This window comes from Wyeomyia smithii, chromosome 1 (genome assembly GCF_029784165.1).
Source record: "Wyeomyia smithii strain HCP4-BCI-WySm-NY-G18 chromosome 1, ASM2978416v1, whole genome shotgun sequence".
NCBI classification, from domain to species: domain Eukaryota; kingdom Metazoa; phylum Arthropoda; class Insecta; order Diptera; family Culicidae; genus Wyeomyia; species Wyeomyia smithii.
The window spans coordinates 196,476,449-196,495,934 of NC_073694.1; the positions used below are offsets into that span (position 1 = coordinate 196,476,449).

The window sequence follows — 19,486 nt, forward strand, 5'->3', positions numbered from 1 at the left end:
TTTTATCCTTCATTAAAAAATCAAAGGAAAATGATAACCATTTTTTAAAAATCACGTTTTGCTCAGAAAATTGCACTCTTTCAGCTGGTATAAAAAAATTAGAAAACCGTTTAATACTTTAGGACCCCATTATGACGCGGTCTTGGCTTGGGGAACGAGGTTTCGATAAGACTCCTTCGTCTTGACATAATAAGTCTCTCTTAGAAAAAACCTGGCCAGAGAGGAACGTTAGGTTTAGCCTCAGTTCAGGGAATTGTAATTTGGCGATATTGGTAGGATAGAAAAGAGGCTCGGTATGGTAGAGCAGTAAGCTTGAAATGAAAGGGTGAACTCTCACACACAAGCACGGATATAAATAAAAAAAAGCGTATCATTCACTTCAATAGTGATACTGCCAATAATATGAAGTGCGGAGTACAGAAAACACCTGGGCAATATCACAATAGATCAAAATGTCTCTGGTCGCAGTGATGAGTCCACACAGGGGAAAAAAAGGTGAAAATTCGAACTCAGGAATTTTCATGTACGAGGTGTATTAACGATTTTTAATTAGATATTTAATAAAAATTAAACCTATACCTTTATCGTCATTGCCGTTATAATATATTTTCGAGAAAAAAAAAACTGGATTGCAGTAACTTTTATTAAATTGGAATTTAGGTTGATGCCTATTTTGCTTACCACTTACTTATATCAGATGAGAAATTTAATACTAATAGTCTACCGAAAATACGCTTCATTGTACGAAAAATGAATCTCCACCCTTTTTTATGTTAGCTGTAAAAAGCAAGATAAGATACATAGCAACTTCCCTTCTTTTTCATTGTAAAAATGACGAAAACAATATTTTTTATTTTTCTGAACAATGATTTATATAATATTGATGTGAAATTGGCGTATTTTTGAATAAAAATGTGTGACTTCAACATCATTCACCTCATGCAGCAAACAGCACTATGATTTGAACCCGTTCAAAATTATGTGAACCATCGTAATGGGGAAAAGGCCTCGCGCCGTGTTGCCAGCCTGCTATTCTGTACTGTCACGTGGTTTGACGTTTGCACTGCAGCGAATGTGTATTCGTGTATTGCATTGCAGAGTCGTTTTTTTCCGTCCGAGTCCGAGATCGAGTAGTACGAAGAAAAAAGGAAAAACACACAGATGTGTTGAGCTACAACAGCAGGGAGTAATTTTTTTTTATCAAGCCTAATTCACCTGGAACGGCACTTTAATTGCTGGTTTCCGAGTTCACGCCATTCTTTGCTGTGTTCTTGTGTTCTGGGAAATAGTGAAGTGTACCGGACCAACGCTGAAAGTCGTTTTGGTGGACGAAACATTTTCCTGCTGTCTGTAGAAAATTAGTGTCACATCCCCATCACTATCGATTGGCAAGTTGGCGAAGGAACGAAGAAAATTGATGGTATGTAAGACTTGAGACGTCGCAATTTAGTGAATTGGATCTATTTCAAACAGGTATATTCTATTGTTTGAACATTTTTGTGTTCAATTTCAATGCATATTATTTTTTCTGCTGTTCCAGTGCAACTCGGCAGGTGATTCATTTACCTGTAGGTTTGCATAGATTAAAACGTTCAAGGTCAACGCAAAATGTCTAGTCAAATTCCTCCGTTATTTTGCCACACTCCACCACCGATGGATTTCGGGGATGAAGATGACGAGGAAGATCTACCCGATCCGGAGGAAGACGATTTCGATGATTTCGCTGCCGCTCCAGATGCGAATACAATTTCCAATCTTCCCACACCTGTGCCGTCACCGTTTCCTGAATCAGACAAAGAAAATTCACCTATAAAAAAACCACCGACACAAAATCAAAGTGAACCGACATCCGGCAATCCACAGTCAGTGATACCGGAAGTAACGGCGGGAAAAGAAGACGATCAGGTACGAATCGAAAGTCCACCGTCTTTAATTCTATCTCAACATGTCTACTCGGAGAACGACCTGCCGAGTGAGGACGAATTTCAGGAATTCGCCTATCATTCCAACGAAGACGATCGGAAAAAGACATTTGCCACACAGGAATCGGAAGATAACATAAGCATTCCGTCGCTTCACCTTGATACCGAAGTATCCAAACCGGAAACTCCGGTATGTTTGTCGGAAAACGAGACAAGTGAACAAAATCTATCGCCACAGGAAACAGGCGTTGCAGATATCGAACAAGAACAGGTAGTGGAAGCCGCCATTACCCCGGTGATACCAGAGGACCTTTGCTATCGCTTTGATGACAATACCGAGAATGATTTCACAGATTTCACTACAGCCTCGAATGAGCGGTCAGCCGTTTTGGAAGTACCGACAGCTAACGACGTGTCTTTTGACGATGACTTTGCACAACTGGAATCGACGCCCTCAGCCGATAGTAACTTTGTATCGCAAAGTAAAACCGACTTCGCTACGTTTGATGCTGATTTTAGCAAGTTTGATTCCTTCCCAGCTTCATTTCCCGCGACTTGCGGTGATGACACGGTTAGTAACATTACTAAAGACACACCAGCCCGGTTGGGTCTAGCTGAATCAGAGGAACAAATAACTTCCGATGCCCCGAACGAGGACAATGTTTCTCAAGATGATTTCGATGATTTTCAAGGATTCACAAGCTTTACGACTGCAAGTAGTACTAGTAAACCTGCTGAAACAATCGTCAAAGAGGATATCGAAGAGGACAGCGAAGACGACTTCGGTGACTTTAGTGACTTTAAACAGTCGAAAGCGATGACGATGTCGACGTCAGTTGCAGCCGATAGCCGGGTGACACTTTTTACGCCGGAGAATATTCAAAGTATAATTAGTGAAATGTTTCCAACGGTAGAAACACAAAGCCACATTGGCAGTCAGACAACGACGGGGAGTGAATTGCTGCAGAACAAATTATTCCACGAGCTGAAGGATGTAGACTCAACGAAGGCACTGAGCTACCAGTATAGTTCTTCTGAGAGCAGTAAATCGTTGGTACAAGCGCTTGGTATTGATTCCAGAAATATCGTAAGTGGTGGTAAACTTGGTGTTTAGAACAGTGTATTTTTATGTCGAGTTTTGCAGCTTTTTGGTCCCAAATGGAATAGTTCTATGCCTCGGTTTGCTGCAAATCTTAGCTTCAGTCCCCTAGAGCCCATGAAACCAACGACGAGCAGTTTGGCGCCCGCTATCATTCTGGGTGCTGGAAGTTCAACCACGCGGCAGGACATGACGGCGAAATATCTCACTCCCGGGTTGGATTCCTCCATGCAGCCCCCCATGAGCAGGTCTATTGGAAACGTTCCGGCTGTGCAGTTCGATTGGAATAGCTCCGGCTTGGTCAATCCACTCGATGGTAAGTGTCACATAGTATCTGCTATTACATCACTCTCTCACGAGCTCACCTATCATTTCATTGTTTAGTTGATATTGGGAAGTGATTTTCTTTTTGCTACTGTTGGTATAAAGCGCGAGAAAAACCATGTGCGTTAAGGCTATCAGAAATATTCGAGTGATATGACCAAACAAAGGTTTGGTTCTGATAGTCTTAAAGCAATAACATAACTAAGTTTGATTAAATTGTTTCATATGAAGTTAATTGCAAATCCCACTAGAGAATAGAATCAATGCAATGATACGAACCTAGTATAGATAGAAATCACTTAGAGAGCTGTTTTTGTGCTAAAAACATATAAAATATCACGCAACTTTGCTTTGTTCACTAGTTGGATTTGTGATGTGTTCACCAGCAAACTTCCTTCGAGCTATTTCCAAATCATATATATCCCTTCCGCATCAACTCGCATATACTTTAATATCTTCTGAATCTGTTTGAGTAATTTTAATTAAAACGAGTATCAAATACTGCAAAATATCCCAGCATCACACGCACACACATTATTATTGGACCTAGAACAGCTAGAGGTGATGGTTAATCTAAAAGATAAAATAAATATTGATTCCTCCCCCTCCTCATGTAACGCTAATGTTGTGCTAACGTTACCACCATCGTCAATCACGCCTTTAACCTCACCAATAACAACCGCAACTAAATCGTTACCATCAACAATAACAACAACAACATCGATTGTGGTTAACAATAAACGCAACAATAACAACAACACACGCTACGCAACTAATCCTAATCCTGACGGCGGTGGATTCTTGCTGGACGAAATCAATCTTTTCTGCACTAATCCACCGACACCACTCAAACCAATGCTCGTTCTCCCCTGTGCTGTTGCTACTACTAACACAACCGCCACTGTAAATGCTGACGACGCCACCCGTTGTCCCGTGTGTCGTTCCACCCTGTCACAACCTACAACAACAATAACTACGACAACATCCACCGCCGCTACTGCTATCAACTCGACGACGGTGCACGGTGGTGATGGCGATGCCACGTTGGCCGTGTCCACCGGTTTCACTTCACCCAACAATCTGCAATCATTTGATGATTATTTGGATCTTAGTAAGTTTCCTCTCTCCCACGCTCTCTCTCTGGTGCTTTTTGCATGACCCGACTTTGCAGTTTTTTTTTCTGAAAAATTTAGGTGCATGAAATAGTTGTCGGCTGGAATGCGCTTTCCGTGGCTACTGTGACATAAAAAGCGATCGAAGTTGGCATCTAATTTCTGCATGTTTTTTTTATTTACTTTGTTGTATGTGTGTGTTATTTTGACGGTCTTTTAATTGTTTTACGGTAACTATTTTGAGCTTTAGGGCAACTTTTTTTTGCTTTTGTCGGTCAGTGTTTTAACAAAATTGATGATGTGTGAAGTTCTTTCAGGTTCCCACTTACGCTGCGTTGAACGCAATCGTACGCTATTTACTAGCGTTGCACCGAATAATAGGGCTGGGAAAAAGTTTTTTTTGTGGAAAGTACCGAATTTTCAGTTTACAGAATAATGGTTTAAACTTGAGCTCGTCAAGGGTGAATCACTTTAAGTCAAGAATAATTTGGTTTTTGATTTTTTTCATCTTATCATTATGTTTCGTTGAATATTCGGCCGTCTGTTCAATCGAATATTCGGCCGAACAGACGGCCGAATATTGTACAGAACATGATGATTAAATGAGAAAAATTAAAAACCAAATTACTCTTGAATTAAAGTGAATTACCCCTGACAAGTTCGAGTTTAGATCATTTTTTTGTGAACTGAAAATTTGGTACTTTCCTCAAAAAAAACTTTTTCCCAGCCCTATTATTCGGTGCATCTCTACTGTTTACTTACTTACTGCTATGAAATCTATTAACAGATGATGCAAGTTGGTCTCTCTGAACGCAAAGTGATTGGCAATTGGGTGCGTTGAAAATTGCCTTTCACGAAAAGCGCTCTATAATTCGTCAACAAAGCTTTTCTGCAATGGCCTAAGTCTCCGAAGCAGAATACAGCGGGAAATCTTTGATCTTCTTCTAGCCGTAGTTTATATATAAACCACGCATGGAAGAAAAAAAAATTAAATATGAGGAGAGTAATGATCCCAGCAATTTGGAAAATTTAGAAAAAAGTCCATTCAAAATCCATAACTTATCCATAATGAATTCAACTTAGGGTTCCAACCGGGTCGACATACGACATTCAATTCCGATACTACTGTACTACCCATAAATGCATAAGAGTCACAAAGCCATAAACGTGCTGCTGAGTAGGTAAAATGCATTTTAACATTTCCCATATTTTCATTACTATTGAATCAATTGGAAAACAAAAATTGAAAACATGCATTTATGTTAGTTGAACATACATGGCATCATATTTTTAGGTACAATATCGTATGATTTAAAAAAATATGATTTGTTTTAAATTGAGTAAAAAAATTAACAAAATGAATGTGACTGACATGCGTTTATTCGCACTTGAATGATTCAAATTAAACACATAACAGTCACAGCATGCTGTGGTGTACTGAACAGTGCCATCAAAGTCAGTTCATTTTTTGTTTATGTTTCGACAATTCACGTGTTTAGAGAATTGAAAATTATTCTGATATGTCTGTACTCGAGTATTTGTTTTACGGTGATGAGGATAGTTCCGAAGACAACGTTTCGGTAATGGGTGAATCCGCGACTGGTGATAGTGATTCAGCGTAATTTTTTTTTGCTTGGAAGAAGCACTTCCCGGATTTGAATCACCTGGCGAGCAGTTTCATATTAAACAGTTTTCGGCATCGTGGATTCACTATTTGAAATCTTTAGAAGTCTATAAAATAGAGACAGGATGTGACATAGATTCTGAAGGAAGCTTCACTTCCAGTGTGGGATGTACAAAAAACTGGAAGCTATCGAAAAAAGAAAAAAACAAGCCAGAAGCGTTGCAAATACTACAAGGTATACAGCCCTAGGGTTGTATGAAATGGTGACGTGGGACTGAACACTGTAATTAGGGAATTTTTTGTTACAAAATATACAGAGTCTGCAGACAGAATCAATGTGTTTATTTTCAGCCTCCCCTGGAAATCAATTTTTGGAATATATTCAACAACACTCGAAGAAATATCATTTATATTTGGCGATATTATGCCTTTAGTATTTTTTTTTTGTGCAAAAAAATATGTATTTAACAAGGCACAAGCATATCGTGCTTGTTGAAGAAGCACCAAGAATTTCTCATAATGCGTCAAAGTCAGAATTATCTCTATATCCTTAAAAACCAAATCCAATAATGCTTACGTTATCATAATGAATGGTTTTGTCTTATTTAACTCTAACTAAATCAAATCTATAGTATGGATATTACTTTCAAAATAATATGGAAGCCCTTACAGAGGTTCATCAATTGGAAAACATAAGAAAATATTTTGAACAAAATTCCTAACAAGTTCCAGCAAAAAATCGTAGAAATCCACAATTACATTTTTATTTATTGCTTGACAATTTTTTCATTTGCCTGCAACTACATTCGCTGTATTACGAAGACAGGAAATATACGTTTATTATGGTAAAGCTTAGAATAATAATATATCATCTAACAATTTTGAAATATAAAAAGAGATTCTGTACGAATCTTACTAAATAAACTAAAAAATCACAAGCATTCGCAGGTTCTTACTCTTCTATAAATGTATATATTTAGGAATTTACTCTTTCGATACTATCCGGTCACGATTATTTAGTGAATATCGAAGATAAAATTAAAAAAATATCCGATGCAAAAATTTACAATTCTTGTTGAGTAATTCATGGCAATCATATTTATGAAATAAACTTTCAATCACCATCAACAGCAGCATTGTAGTTTTTCCTCAATTGCATACGAATAGAAATGTACGAACAAAAGTGTACCACTGCAATACGAATAGTACTGCTGCAGTACGAATAGAAGAGTACCAATGCAATCATAGACGACGAGAGACCTGCGGTTCTAAACTCCACTGGTACTGTTGCTTTTACTGGCATGTTTTCTTTCAAGACATCAGTTTTTATTAGGTTCTACAGTACCTAACGCGCAGGTTAAGAGATTGTTCAAGGATGGGTATTGTTTCAAACTTTTAGGAAAACTTTTACCTTCGAGACATCATATTAGTCTAAGCTCATGGAAGCAAAAATAAATTGACCTATTGGAACGGGGAGACTCTGTCAATTTTTATTTCGAAATTGATACAGGGAATATCACAGGGAACGGATGGTGTCCATTCACGTCGTCTGTGCTAGGAATGCTCGCATGTAATTGGTTCATTATTCGCGTAAATTTGTTATTGAAATTATTATCAATTTTACCGCTTAGCAATGAAATTAGAGTGATAATTAACACATTACAAAATTGTTATACATTTTATCTATCCAACAACATATTGGTTATTGTTATCCATCATGTGGTTATGCTGTTATTAGCGTTTGAAATCTGACGCAACATTTGCCCGTTTCATTTCCACTTTTACAGAATGCATCCCAGTATAGTAAACAAAGACGTGTCCCACGTCAAAAGCGTCGTCATTTACACCAGCTTAAAAGCTCAAATGCTGGTGAAAATTTATTTGTGGATCAAGCATTTCTAACGAAGATCGAATTCATTTGAATGCAATGTTTTGGGCTCTTGATGAAGAAAATCAGAAAAGATACTTTCGCCATAACGTGCAGCGTACGGAAGTTTGAAGAAGACGTCGGTGCAGGTATCACGTGTTTCTACTTGTGTCGGAAATTGTTCTTAAACACTTTCGGCTATAGTTGATTGGCGATGGTTTCATTTTGGACAGGGCACGGGAAATGGTGTTCTTCGCCTCTTTTCACCCTATTTTTGCGTATTTTTGGAAATATAGACCCTTTCTCGTGCCCTGCACAGAATGAAAATATCACCTATCGATTTATTGGCCAATTTTACATAAGAAATGCTATATTTAAGGTATCCAGCCCAGCGGCTTTTAATTAGTGGGAATTTGGATTCATTTTTGCCAGTGTGCGTTTGTCGAAAATTGACATCGCCAACCAGCGTTGCCGGTGCTATCAATGTTTTGACTGGCTGTCGTGTGTGCCAAAAAGAGAAGCACACATTTTCATTTGTCAAGTCTCTATATGTGATCTTGTGTAGGTGTGAAGAGATTCGTTTGCCTTCGCCATGTCAATGACAGCAGCCGGCAACCGTTGGGAACGGTCGGCGGCAAAAATAGAAAAGATTCTATTTTTTGCAACAACAACAAGCGACGGTCGACCGCTGTGTTCTGATTGGTCGAAAAAGAACGGAACGGTAACGGTTGACCGCTACAACGGTTAGTCTGATACAGGCTTAACAACTGCGGATGAGTGCCATTCAACTTCATAAATATAGAGCTAGGGGAGTCTAACGTTTAGCTAAGCTATATATTCATTTACACAGAAACATGATTTATCGGTGCATTCAACCAAATCTGTGTAAATCCACCAAAAAATCTCTAGTAGGGAGTTATGTCCGAAGCACAGTATAACGTGATGCCATTAAAAATCGCATACTATCGTACAGTCCAACGGTTTCCCATTATCGCAGAGAGCTTGCTCTCCGTGGTTCTGTGGTTAGCGATGTCGATCGGCTAACTCTCCCAAACAGTGATATCGGGTTCGATTCCCGATCAGGCCGAGGATCTTTTTGAGCTTTTTATTTTCTCGATTCAGCACTGGGGCAATTGGTATCATTGTACAGGGGATAGTCAAAATAAGTAAGATAGGTAAAATTTTGATGAAATTTAAAATGCTGTAGCTTAGCCAAATGTTATTCGATTTCAATAATTCGAACACCATTGAACTGGAAAACTCTTGAAGTTTTATTTTCGGACTACAAATGTGGCTTATGTCCTGAGTTTCGGTAGGCATGTCAAACTTGCTAATTTTTGGATGGATTTGGTAATGGGTTACCTGATAAAAATGCTTATTTGCATCATTGGCATAGATGACAAAACCATTTCTGAAGCGAACTCATCAAGATCCGGAATCGGCCAAGAACTAATCGCGAAATGGCTATTTTCCATCTGGAAGTCCTCAGAGGAACCTGTAGTAGGAAACATTTACATTTTTGCATCAAATATAGCGGATGAAAATGGATGAACAATAGCCATTCCTCAATTAGTTCTTGGCCGATTCCGGGTCTTGATTAACCATTCGCTTTAGGAATGGTTTTGTCATCTATGCCAATGATGGAAATAACTATTTTTATCAGGTAACTCATTACCAAACCCATCCAAAAATGAGCAGGTTTGACATGCCTACCGGAACTCAGGAATATTTCCTACATCGGGTGATCTAGACAACATTTGTGGTCAGAAAATGAAACTTGAAAGTTTTCCAGTTCAATGGTGTTTGAATCAGTGCTGAGAATATTCACTGTCATGATATTCAAAAGCAGCGATTTTCAGCCGTCTTTATATTGATAATCATACTACTCATGCGACCGTTGATATTCATGATACCAATCAACCGATGAACACCGACAAAATAAACTTTTAATACTCGTGTTGATATTTTGATCATCAAAAATGAATATCATATCAAAATAGTGAAAATCAAAATTAACCTTATTCGACCATTTATACTGTACTGGGCAGTGTACAGCGTCTGAACAGATTTGCACTACTTGGATTGATAATCAACGAAGCTTCTTTGAATATCATTACGAGGCCTTTGATGTTCATTTCACTGTTCTGTCGTTGAATATGAGAAACGATATTCATGCATCGTCGCAATGAACATAGGTTACTGAGTTGCATCAGAGAATAAATGTGCTGACACTGAGATTAACTCAATTCATCTACTCATGAATAAACATTGATATTCTAAGGCACTGGTTTGAGTTATCAAAATCGAATAATATTTGGCAAAGCTACAGCATTTTAAATTTCTTCAAAATTTTCCTTTTTATTTTGACTTATCCTTATTATGACCTGTACTTATCCTACAATATGCAAAATGTGCCACAAAAAACATTATCGATAACAAATTCTCTCAACTAATCTAGTTGTTCGAGCCCGCTACTAGCCCCCACAGGCTAGCGTGCGATATTGTTTTGTTATGCTCCCAACAAATAGTATCTTCCGGCAGATCTCACTGATGCATCAAAACTTTCGAGACTCGCAAGAACTTAAACAACCTAGAAAAATGCAAGAAATAAATATATCACTTGTGCGCTTGGCGAAGGAAGAGTATGAGTTGTGTGTCACTACAGCACAACTTCGCAAGGCAACAGGACATCCTGTAATCGCTAACAAAAATTCTTGCCTGATTTGCATTCGCCATGATAAGCATTCTAGAGTAGCGAAAATGTCTCGTCAAGCTTATGGCTTAGATGGAGAAACAGTACTATTGAAAACTGTGGTTTTAGCCGTAGATTCCCAAAAAGTATCGTATTTAAGTCAACTGGTTGGAAATGTGTTTCAAATATTTATTTTCAGGTTGTACAGCTACCTAGGCGATTATCTTTTATCGACGACTCATGGCATTTGATCAGACGTTTGCCGTTTCGTTGACGTTGACGTCCTGTTGGAACATATGCAAAGTGAATGATATAACAAGCACATTCCATCGAGTTATCGATTGGTATAAAAACACCAAACAATCGTTCTATGGCTGAATAATTGCGCCACTCAAAACAAGAACGGGGATTTGTTCCGTCACCTGATACTTTTAAATAATTCCGACAATATCAAAGTCGAAGGACTAACACTGAAATTTTTTGAGCCTGGACATATGTTCATGGCAGCCGAAAGGTACCATTCTGCCGTTCAAAGAGCAATCAAATTTAATCCACCTGTGACATATCTCGATTTTACGAACGTTCTTCAAGTTGCTCAGTAAAATGTGGCAGTGCTAGATATGAAGCCTGAGCATTTTTTCGAGACACAAATTTATGTTTCCCAATAAACGCTAAACAAGATGAATCCTCGGCCTTGCATGGATCAAATAAAACAATTGATCATTCGTAATGGTAGCTCCAAGGTCGTGTAATGTGAGCCGTTGTAATGTAACGCAGTGCTGGAGAGTTGTATGCTGTTCACAAAAAAAAAAGAAAAAGCTCCAAAGTATCACGTCCAATACATTTAGTTAAAAAAATTAATTTGGAGTTTAAACGTTGCACAGGGAATATGGCAAAGCAGGAGAAAATAATTCTGAATGTAATTCTGCCGGTTATCGACGAATAGCAAAAATCATTCTGGGAAAATATGACGGAAAAAAAATCTAAGGATGACAAAATAAATTAATAAATTTCTTTGAAATGCTAATAAAGTTGCTTAATTTATCATGCTCTCCGTCTTTTGTATTAATATAATTCAATTTGTCTTTTGACTAAAAGTTGTTATAATTTTTTAACTACATATTTGCACCTCTGAGTCTGTTCTGCGGTTATTTGTAACATGGGACAGATAATGTTTGAAATTTTTTCATGATTCTAACAGGAACAAACCACATTTTTTGGTCTATTGGAAGTACATGTAATGTGAATGAGTTTCGTTGGTTTATCTTAAAAACGATGAAAAATCACATGGGACTGTTATGCATTTATGGGCAGTGTACGAATTCATGACCTTTTGACATGACAGGCTTATTTTTTCTGGATGACTGTCAAATTGGGAATAAAAAATTTTACCAATACAATAATTGCTCAGTGAAATTTTTGTTCGAAGCTCCACGGATAAACTTTAATTTTACGATTCATTGAAATAGTTTATGATTTAGTAAACTGGGTGCTTTTTATCTTTCCCTTGTATATTATTGTTGCGTAGGTACTTGTAGTAGGTTAATGAACTCGTTTCTGCTCGGTGGATTTACAGCAATGATTTTAGTGTTGATAGATTTTCGGTAGGTTCACAAGTTAAGTTCAGCACTTTCCCAGCATGCTCAAGTCTAACCACTCTCACGCTCATGCATTTATCTGCTTGCTTTGCGTACTTCGACAGTTCGTACTTTGTGATAATTAATTCATTAAACTAATTAGTAAAAATATCATCCTTATCACTTTTCACGCCGTTTCCACAGGCGTACATGAGATCCTCCAGGAAGGCGGTACATTCCAGCCCAACAAGAATGGGCCAGCGAGCGAAATTCTGGATCCGAAAATCCCAGAAAACGCAAGCTCGTCTACTTCAGATGAAGTAGTTGCAACGTCGTTAGGCCAGGAACCTGAATTATCCATTCCGGAAAAAAGCACTACCACAGTAGCTCATCCCTCCTCTGTTCATGACGATGGGTTTGCTGAGTACGCCAGTAATAGCAATCAATTGAAGTCAATTCCTTCGACGACGACGACGATGATGACATCGACGGCAACAACTGCGACGATTTTCGCCTCTTCCACGATAGCTCCACATCAACCGGTTACATCATCGCCGCTTATGGCCTCTTCTGGAAGTGTAGTGCGAATAATGAAATTGCCCGAAACGCACATATTTACGCCCAGCAAATGCATTAGTCCGGTATCACGAGATTCTACCGATAGGACGGATCCGTACGGTGAGGCGAGTGTATCTATCGACAGTGCAGTGAGTAAGGATATAGTGGTTCGAGAGTACCACGATGTTGAATATAGTTTAGAGAAAATCTCGCCCAAAGGACAAAGTTTAACGGATGCAGGAGACGACTTAGATGATTTTCACGAGTTTCAAGCTGTAAGTACAATAAAACCTGAGGTGGCAGATGAACAGCGAGTGCCGGATTCTAGGAAAACTCATCTGGATGTTGGAAGTGAGTTCAACTTCAGAGATCGGAGAGAAAAACAGAACACCTACTCCAAACCGGTATTCGGTACATCGCCAACGGAGGAAATAGATCAAATTGACGATGAGTTTAGTGATTTTCAAGCTGCTGTTCCGGCTGACTTCGGAGGAGTTAAAACTATTGTAAATAAACCAATCACAAGCATCGCTGGTGAACAAAACCGATCAAACACAAGCTCCCCAATGCTACTGAGTCCATCAATTTTGTTACCTCAGCAATCGAAACCTCCCGAACCGGTTGGGATGAACCAAACAACACAAATAAACTGGCCGGAGCCCGGAATAGATCCTGAAGAGCTGGCAAGGTTCGAAGCGGCTTTTCCAAAGCCAAAAGTCGCGAACACTGCTGCCAGCAGTTCTGCAAAACACGCTCCCGCTACTACCACGAACGCTGCAGATGACGAAGAGTGGTCCGATTTTGTCTATTCAAAACCAGCAGTACCGGAGAAATCTCCGAAGAATTCCAATATGACAACCGGAACAACCAAAACCGCTAATAATCAATTGCTGGGAGAATGGACTGACTTCATGGGCAGTGCTCCTGTGCAGCGAGGTTTGGCCTCTAGTCGGAATAACTTTAACTATCAAAATTCGCTTGAAGGGCCGAAGTTTAGCTCTTGGAATCAACCGCAGTTGCCTCAACCCAACTTCAGTTCGTGGAACAGTAATAACTTTTACTATAATCCAGGCAGCAGTCACAATGACAACAATAGTAGCAGTAACTTCACCAAACCGTCCGTTCAGAACTTAACTCAAAAAGTGCCAACCTTCTCCCCCGCTCATCAAGCTCAGCCACCACGGATTAACCCCTACTACCCAGCGTTTGCGTTGCCAGCAGGGGCCAACCAATCGCAGCGCTTGGGAAATTCGAGTACCATTCCCGGCATCTCACATCTACCTGCGCTCTCGTTCATCACTCCGAATGCACCGGCTGGCACTAGCAAGCCGGTAGTGAATTCTTTCCTCAGCAACAGTTTTACCAAGAAATGATTATTATTGTACGGTGGCGGCGGTGCTGACAACACTAAGAAGCAGATTCCGATCACCTCAGCTACCACCCGGCTGGCCGGTGTCACCGTAGGCGATGTTATCATGTAACTAAGGTTGTACCTTTTCTCCTAAGAGTATATATATACTAATATATATATATATATATATATATATATATATATATATATATATATATATATATATATATATATATATATATATATATATATATATATATATATATATATATATATATATATATATATATATATATATATATATATATATATATATATATATATATATATATATATATATATATATATATATATATATATATATATATATATATATATATATATATATATATATATATATATATATATATATATATATATATATATATATATATATATATATATATATATATATACACCTATATTCTAGAAAACAGAATATTCCTGTGTACTTAGCTAAATTGTAATTGTAACACATTCGATTGTTGGGCTAAATTTTATTTAGCATTTTTTTTATCTCATTTTCCTCCCGCTTACAGCAGGGCTACTTAATTTGTTAAACATGTATTCCATTTTTATATCCGTTGAGATATTGTTTTCACCAAAAAAAGAACGAGTAAAAAAACTTCAAAAGACACTGGCGCATCTCATCGGAGGCTAGTTATGTTAACTTGTACTTAAAAGGCATGAAGCTTCTAGACTAAGAAAAAAAAGCATAATCAGAAACTCGTCAGTGCTGCTGTTTCGTTAATTTTTAATTTTTTTTTTGCGAACCGTGGGCTTACTAACGTCGCCGGTCGTTCGACTGCACTTTAGGAAGTTTGCAGTCTATAAATACGATATGAGTATTCAAGTAGCATGAAGTAGCTAAATGTATCAAATAGGAACTATACTAGCAGTTATATTTATGTCTGTCGCGCAGCTAGTTTGATGCAAGCAAGAACAATTTTTAACTAATAAAAGGGATTACATAATATTTATTTAACATAAGTGGAAGCTTTTTTTTACGTTTCTGAGCCGAAATGTTTGGGTTCTGTTTTGAAGAAGTCCGTCTAGATTAAGTTGGAATAGAATAACTGTGTTATCCGTTGAGCTTGTAGGGCTGTGATATATCAAACCGAAGAGCTCTCAAGCGAGGGGTTTGCAGTTATGTATTTATTTTTTCTTCTATTCGAACTTACACTTTTTACACGAGCATTCCGCTGAGCAACTGCTTGCAAACTCACGTTAGATACACCCAATTTTCTGTATCTTTTGATTGTTGTTTTTTTTTTCTCCCCCCGTCTGATTCACCCGATAAATGCTCATCTTCAATCAGACTATAGGAAAACAAATAACACTTGATTTTGTTATGCTGGCATAGTGCAGACATATGCTAATTAGAATCAATCAAGGTGGGTCGTCTTGAAATCGGTATCGGCGAATTCCTGGCTCAATGCCGTCATCACTAACGAAACAAATGATCGCCCAAGGGAGCTTATTCGCTTATAATTACTATCTAATCTATCACAGCTGTGAAGTAGTTTCATGTTAGTTGCTCCTTGTTTGGGCCGTGCAGTGCCTATCTACCCTATCGTAATTTTTTATTAATGTTCCAATACTTGGGAATACATGCAAACATACGCTTCAGGTTTGACAATCTCTGTTTGTTCTTAATTTACTGTCACTAAAAGTACGGAGTAGTGTTGTTTTAGCGTTCTGCATGTGGGATTTATTTTAGTTTTTGGAGCAGTTTTTTGGTGAAAGAAAAACTAAATTCAAACACCATTTACACGAAGTAGCTTGAGCATCAACAAAATTTTCAAACTATTGAAACAGTCTTTGGCGTTATTTTCTAAAATGCTCAATTTAAAATGATTTTTCTTAGTGACAATGCTCTGCTACATCTAGCATGTTTGGTTTGCGTCATATTGGATGCACTGAATCGGGTTCATCTACTTCAATTTTTCCAGAGCTGAGACTGTTTTACAGCAAATTCATATGTAGTCTGATGTCTGATACTTATCAAAATGTTTATACTTTTTCCACAAAAAAATCGAAATTTTTGGAGACACTTCAGATCAAACAAGTTATCGATCTATTTTGTGTAATTTGCCAAAATCGTACGGAGACAAAATCTTCATTGTTTGGGTAATTATGTTACAGAACACGCAAAAATAAGGCAGAAAAAATAAAATGCTCAATCTCACCATAATCCGTGTTCAAAACTAGTTGATTTTAAATTAGGGTTGGCTTCTTAAAACCTGTGATTCACCTATCGACAGCATAATCACCGCCGAACGTTTTTTTCTGGATTTTTACAATATTAATACCTTCACCTGATCTTATCCTCCGTTTCATCCCATATTCTCAGTACGGGTCCTGAGTCATAAACAATACAAATTAGGCTGGCTTCGCTGTGTCAGACCTTTGAAATGTGTCACATCATCATTCGAACATTTACACAAAGGAAGACTCATTCCTGTCAAAACTATTGTTTCGACAAAGCTTAGGATTTTCTATTTACCAACAGAAGGCGGTAGTCAATCAGAATCGTTCGATCGCTTCCTTTAGAATGGCATTCAGCCAAACGTCTACACTTAACGTGAATGTGCGACTTTGAGGAATAATCGAGAGAGCACGTGTCCAGCAGTTTACCCATCTTCTTACCCCGATATCATCTTACGAGACGTGTCTTTCGAACAATCGCATTTTAAGAGGGTGGTAAAAGGAAGCACTTGTGCACTTGTAATTCTCAGATGATCGTGCTGTTATTTACATTCCCCCTGACCATTGACTGCGTTGGTTTAGCTTTAGCCAGCCAGCAGCAGCTTGTCACTGGCAACAACACGAGCTGTCGCGCATGCGCTGATGCACGACCAAGTGGCATTCGGTTGATAAACATTGCACTACACAATTCCACAACGGAGCGTCTTCTTCTGGTTTAGATTACGGTTTATTTGGTCGGAGATTGAGTGTGTAGCGAACTACCGGATTACGCTCAAGGAAGGGCGTCTTGACTTGAGGATTATGATCTCAAGCGATAATTCTAGTTTGTACTCCATATATTGCTTCCGTTTATGATGTTTGCTTTGTATTTACTACATGCTTCACTTTGTTGGACTGGTGATTTCAGCACTTAATTCGACTAACTTAACCGTCAAAATCACTCTGCACCTTCGCACTTTGATCTTTCACACAAAAATTAGACTTATTCTAGTCAGTGTTGTTTCACGCTGAATTGTAAATGAATGACTGTTTCCACTTAACTGCAGCTAGGATTCAAGGAACTTGCTGCGTCCCCTCTGGTTACATATTGACTTCCCATAGTTTCAGATAGTTATCTAGTATCTCTTCGAACCAGGCTCGTTTGGCCGGTTCTTTGAATATCACACTGAGCGATTTCAAATCCAGCTGCAGGATGGCTTCATTCTGCAGTAGCTCACTCAGTATCCGAAGCAGGGCTCCGTCGCCATGCAGCTTCAGTAGGCTGCTGTAGGTGAACACGTAGTATGACAGTCGTAGCTTCCGGGATGCCCAGGCTTCAACAGTAGTGTTCCCGCTGGCGCATCGGATCTTACCCATGTGCTCAACGTACCACGGAGCAAAGTGATCGTACAGATCCACCTTAGACAGTGCCAACACTCCCCGTGATTTCAGCTTTTCTTTGATGTGCGCGTAGTTTCGTTTATTGAACACAAACACTTGGTAGAGGGAGTTCCCTGTCATGTACGAATTGATGTAGTGCGTTCCGTACTTGTTCATGAACTGAACCGCCGACGTTGTGTCTCCGATCGATACACTTTGTACTTTTCGTTGGACGTCATTGTCCAGCATTTGGTTCGGTGGAATGGGCTTGGAGAATTTGGCACTATCTCGAAACCGGGACACTCGTACCAGCACGTAGCAGTAATCGTCCCGCTCGAGGTACTTGCTTTGGATGCCTAGCTTTTTGGCCGCTATCTCCGTGTGCCAGCCTTCGGTGTACGCACGCCATGGGTTGTCCAGCCGTTCGATCTGAAAGTCTCGGAAATATGCCTGAAATAGTTGTCGCTTGTTGTCGCAGAACTCCATGTGAAAGTCTCCGTTGAAAACTCCCGGCTTCACCTCGTACTCATCGGTCTTCAACTGGTCTAGACCCTGGATGAGAAAGAGAGAGAGAGAGATACGGTTGTTAGTGTGTTGACAATGTTGAGATATCAAAAATGTACGTATCTAACTTTCGTCAAGGGACAAAGGCGGATAGTGGACGCAGCCCATCTTATGCTGGAGGTGTGGTTGTTATCGAAGGCAACAATAGAGGGAAAAATATATCAATATAAAGTCACGCAATGGAGCAACTTCAGTAAACAATGGAAAATTGGTTTTCAACAAATAAACGTATCAAGCTGCCTTTCTATCAGAAAACTAGTAAAGAGCGAAGATTCGATCCTCAAGGAAGTGTACGTGTAAATCTTCAATGTTTTATTATTTGGAAAATACGTAACAATCAGTTATTTCCCAACAATTGGTATAGCTAAATGACAAAAATGAATCAAAAAAATTGTCTATCTCAAAAACTTATTTTTGAAGAAATCTCTTTTACTCACTTGTTGTTTTTCAAAATTAATTTTCCCGGTGTAGGATCTCAAACGCAACTTTTCCAATATTTTTAAATAAAAAGTACATAGAATAACCTAAATGTTATCCATCATTTTTTAGATATCTAATTATAAACACTTCACAACTTGTCAAAGGTTGGTATAGATAAATTTTCGAAAAAAAAGTATGCGTCATATTAGACTACCAAGCTTTTCTTGTTTATTAAAATGAAGTAATGTACAAATAATCGCTTTAAAATGAGAAAATATCTGTGGAAATTGCTCACGACATAAAACGAAGAAACAATGAAAAAACATGTTAGGACTGGGGATCCTTGATAAACGATAATGTTTAGAGATAGCAAAGCAACTGTTGCATTTCAATGAATGATGAAACATGCTGCAAACTAAACACCAGCAAATTTCCTGGGCCAGTGTTTTGTCATGCTTGTAGGGGTAAACAGGGTAAGACCGCCCACTGTAGTTTTACTACCAAGTTATATAATAATTGGAAAATTTCTTAAACGTGTCTTTTACAGTATAATTACATGACATTTTGCACCCCTTTCTGTTTTGATAGTGCGCGAACGGTTACAGAAATAATCAAAAACAACCTTTTAGCTGGCAACCAGTCAATGCGCTATTGTTTTGCGGCAACGGGACTTAAGGTTTTTCTGTCTAAAAATCTATTGTTTTGTTTGTGAATATACATTTCATCGCTTGCCTGAATCTGTCTTCTTTCGGAAATATCGAAAGTTGTGA

General features: G+C 38.5%; 2 protein-coding genes across 6 annotated transcripts in view; one reads left to right on the plus strand and one right to left on the minus strand.

Annotated features, from left to right (window-relative positions):
* Window positions 1-1,124: 1,124 nt before the first annotated feature.
* Window positions 1,125-14,308, plus strand: LOC129728956 (mucin-2). Of its 2 annotated transcripts, XM_055687433.1 has the most exons (5): window positions 1,125-1,473; window positions 1,541-3,009; window positions 3,067-3,337; window positions 3,863-4,456; window positions 12,422-14,308. In XM_055687433.1, exons 2-5 carry the CDS (start codon window positions 1,609-1,611, stop codon window positions 14,146-14,148), a joined length of 3,993 nt encoding a protein of 1,330 aa, XP_055543408.1. In that variant the 5' UTR covers window positions 1,125-1,473; window positions 1,541-1,608; the 3' UTR covers window positions 14,149-14,308. The 2 variants fall into 2 exon arrangements, with proteins under 2 accessions (XP_055543408.1, XP_055543412.1); XM_055687437.1 differs by lacking the exon at window positions 3,863-4,456.
* A 997-nt stretch (window positions 14,309-15,305) lies between these two features.
* LOC129728996 (torso-like protein) overlaps window positions 15,306-19,486 on the minus strand; it is a 46,286-nt gene continuing 42,105 nt past the window's right edge. For all 4 annotated transcript variants that reach the window (XM_055687482.1, XM_055687479.1, XM_055687486.1 and 1 more), the window contains one exon: window positions 15,306-18,284. In XM_055687482.1, coding sequence (XP_055543457.1) covers window positions 17,454-18,284 — 831 coding nt within the window. In that variant the 3' untranslated portion in view covers window positions 15,306-17,453. The remainder of the gene's footprint in view (window positions 18,285-19,486) is intronic.

Coding starts and splice junctions, on each gene's coding strand:
- LOC129728956 (XM_055687433.1), top strand. CDS start 1,609: ATGTCTAGTCAAATTCCTCCGTTATTTTGCCACACTCCACCACCGATG. Junction 3,010..3,066: donor GTATTGATTCCAGAAATATC/GTAAGTGGTGGT, acceptor CGAGTTTTGCAG/CTTTTTGGTCCCAAATGGAA. Junction 3,338..3,862: donor CTTGGTCAATCCACTCGATG/GTAAGTGTCACA, acceptor AAAATATCCCAG/CATCACACGCACACACATTA.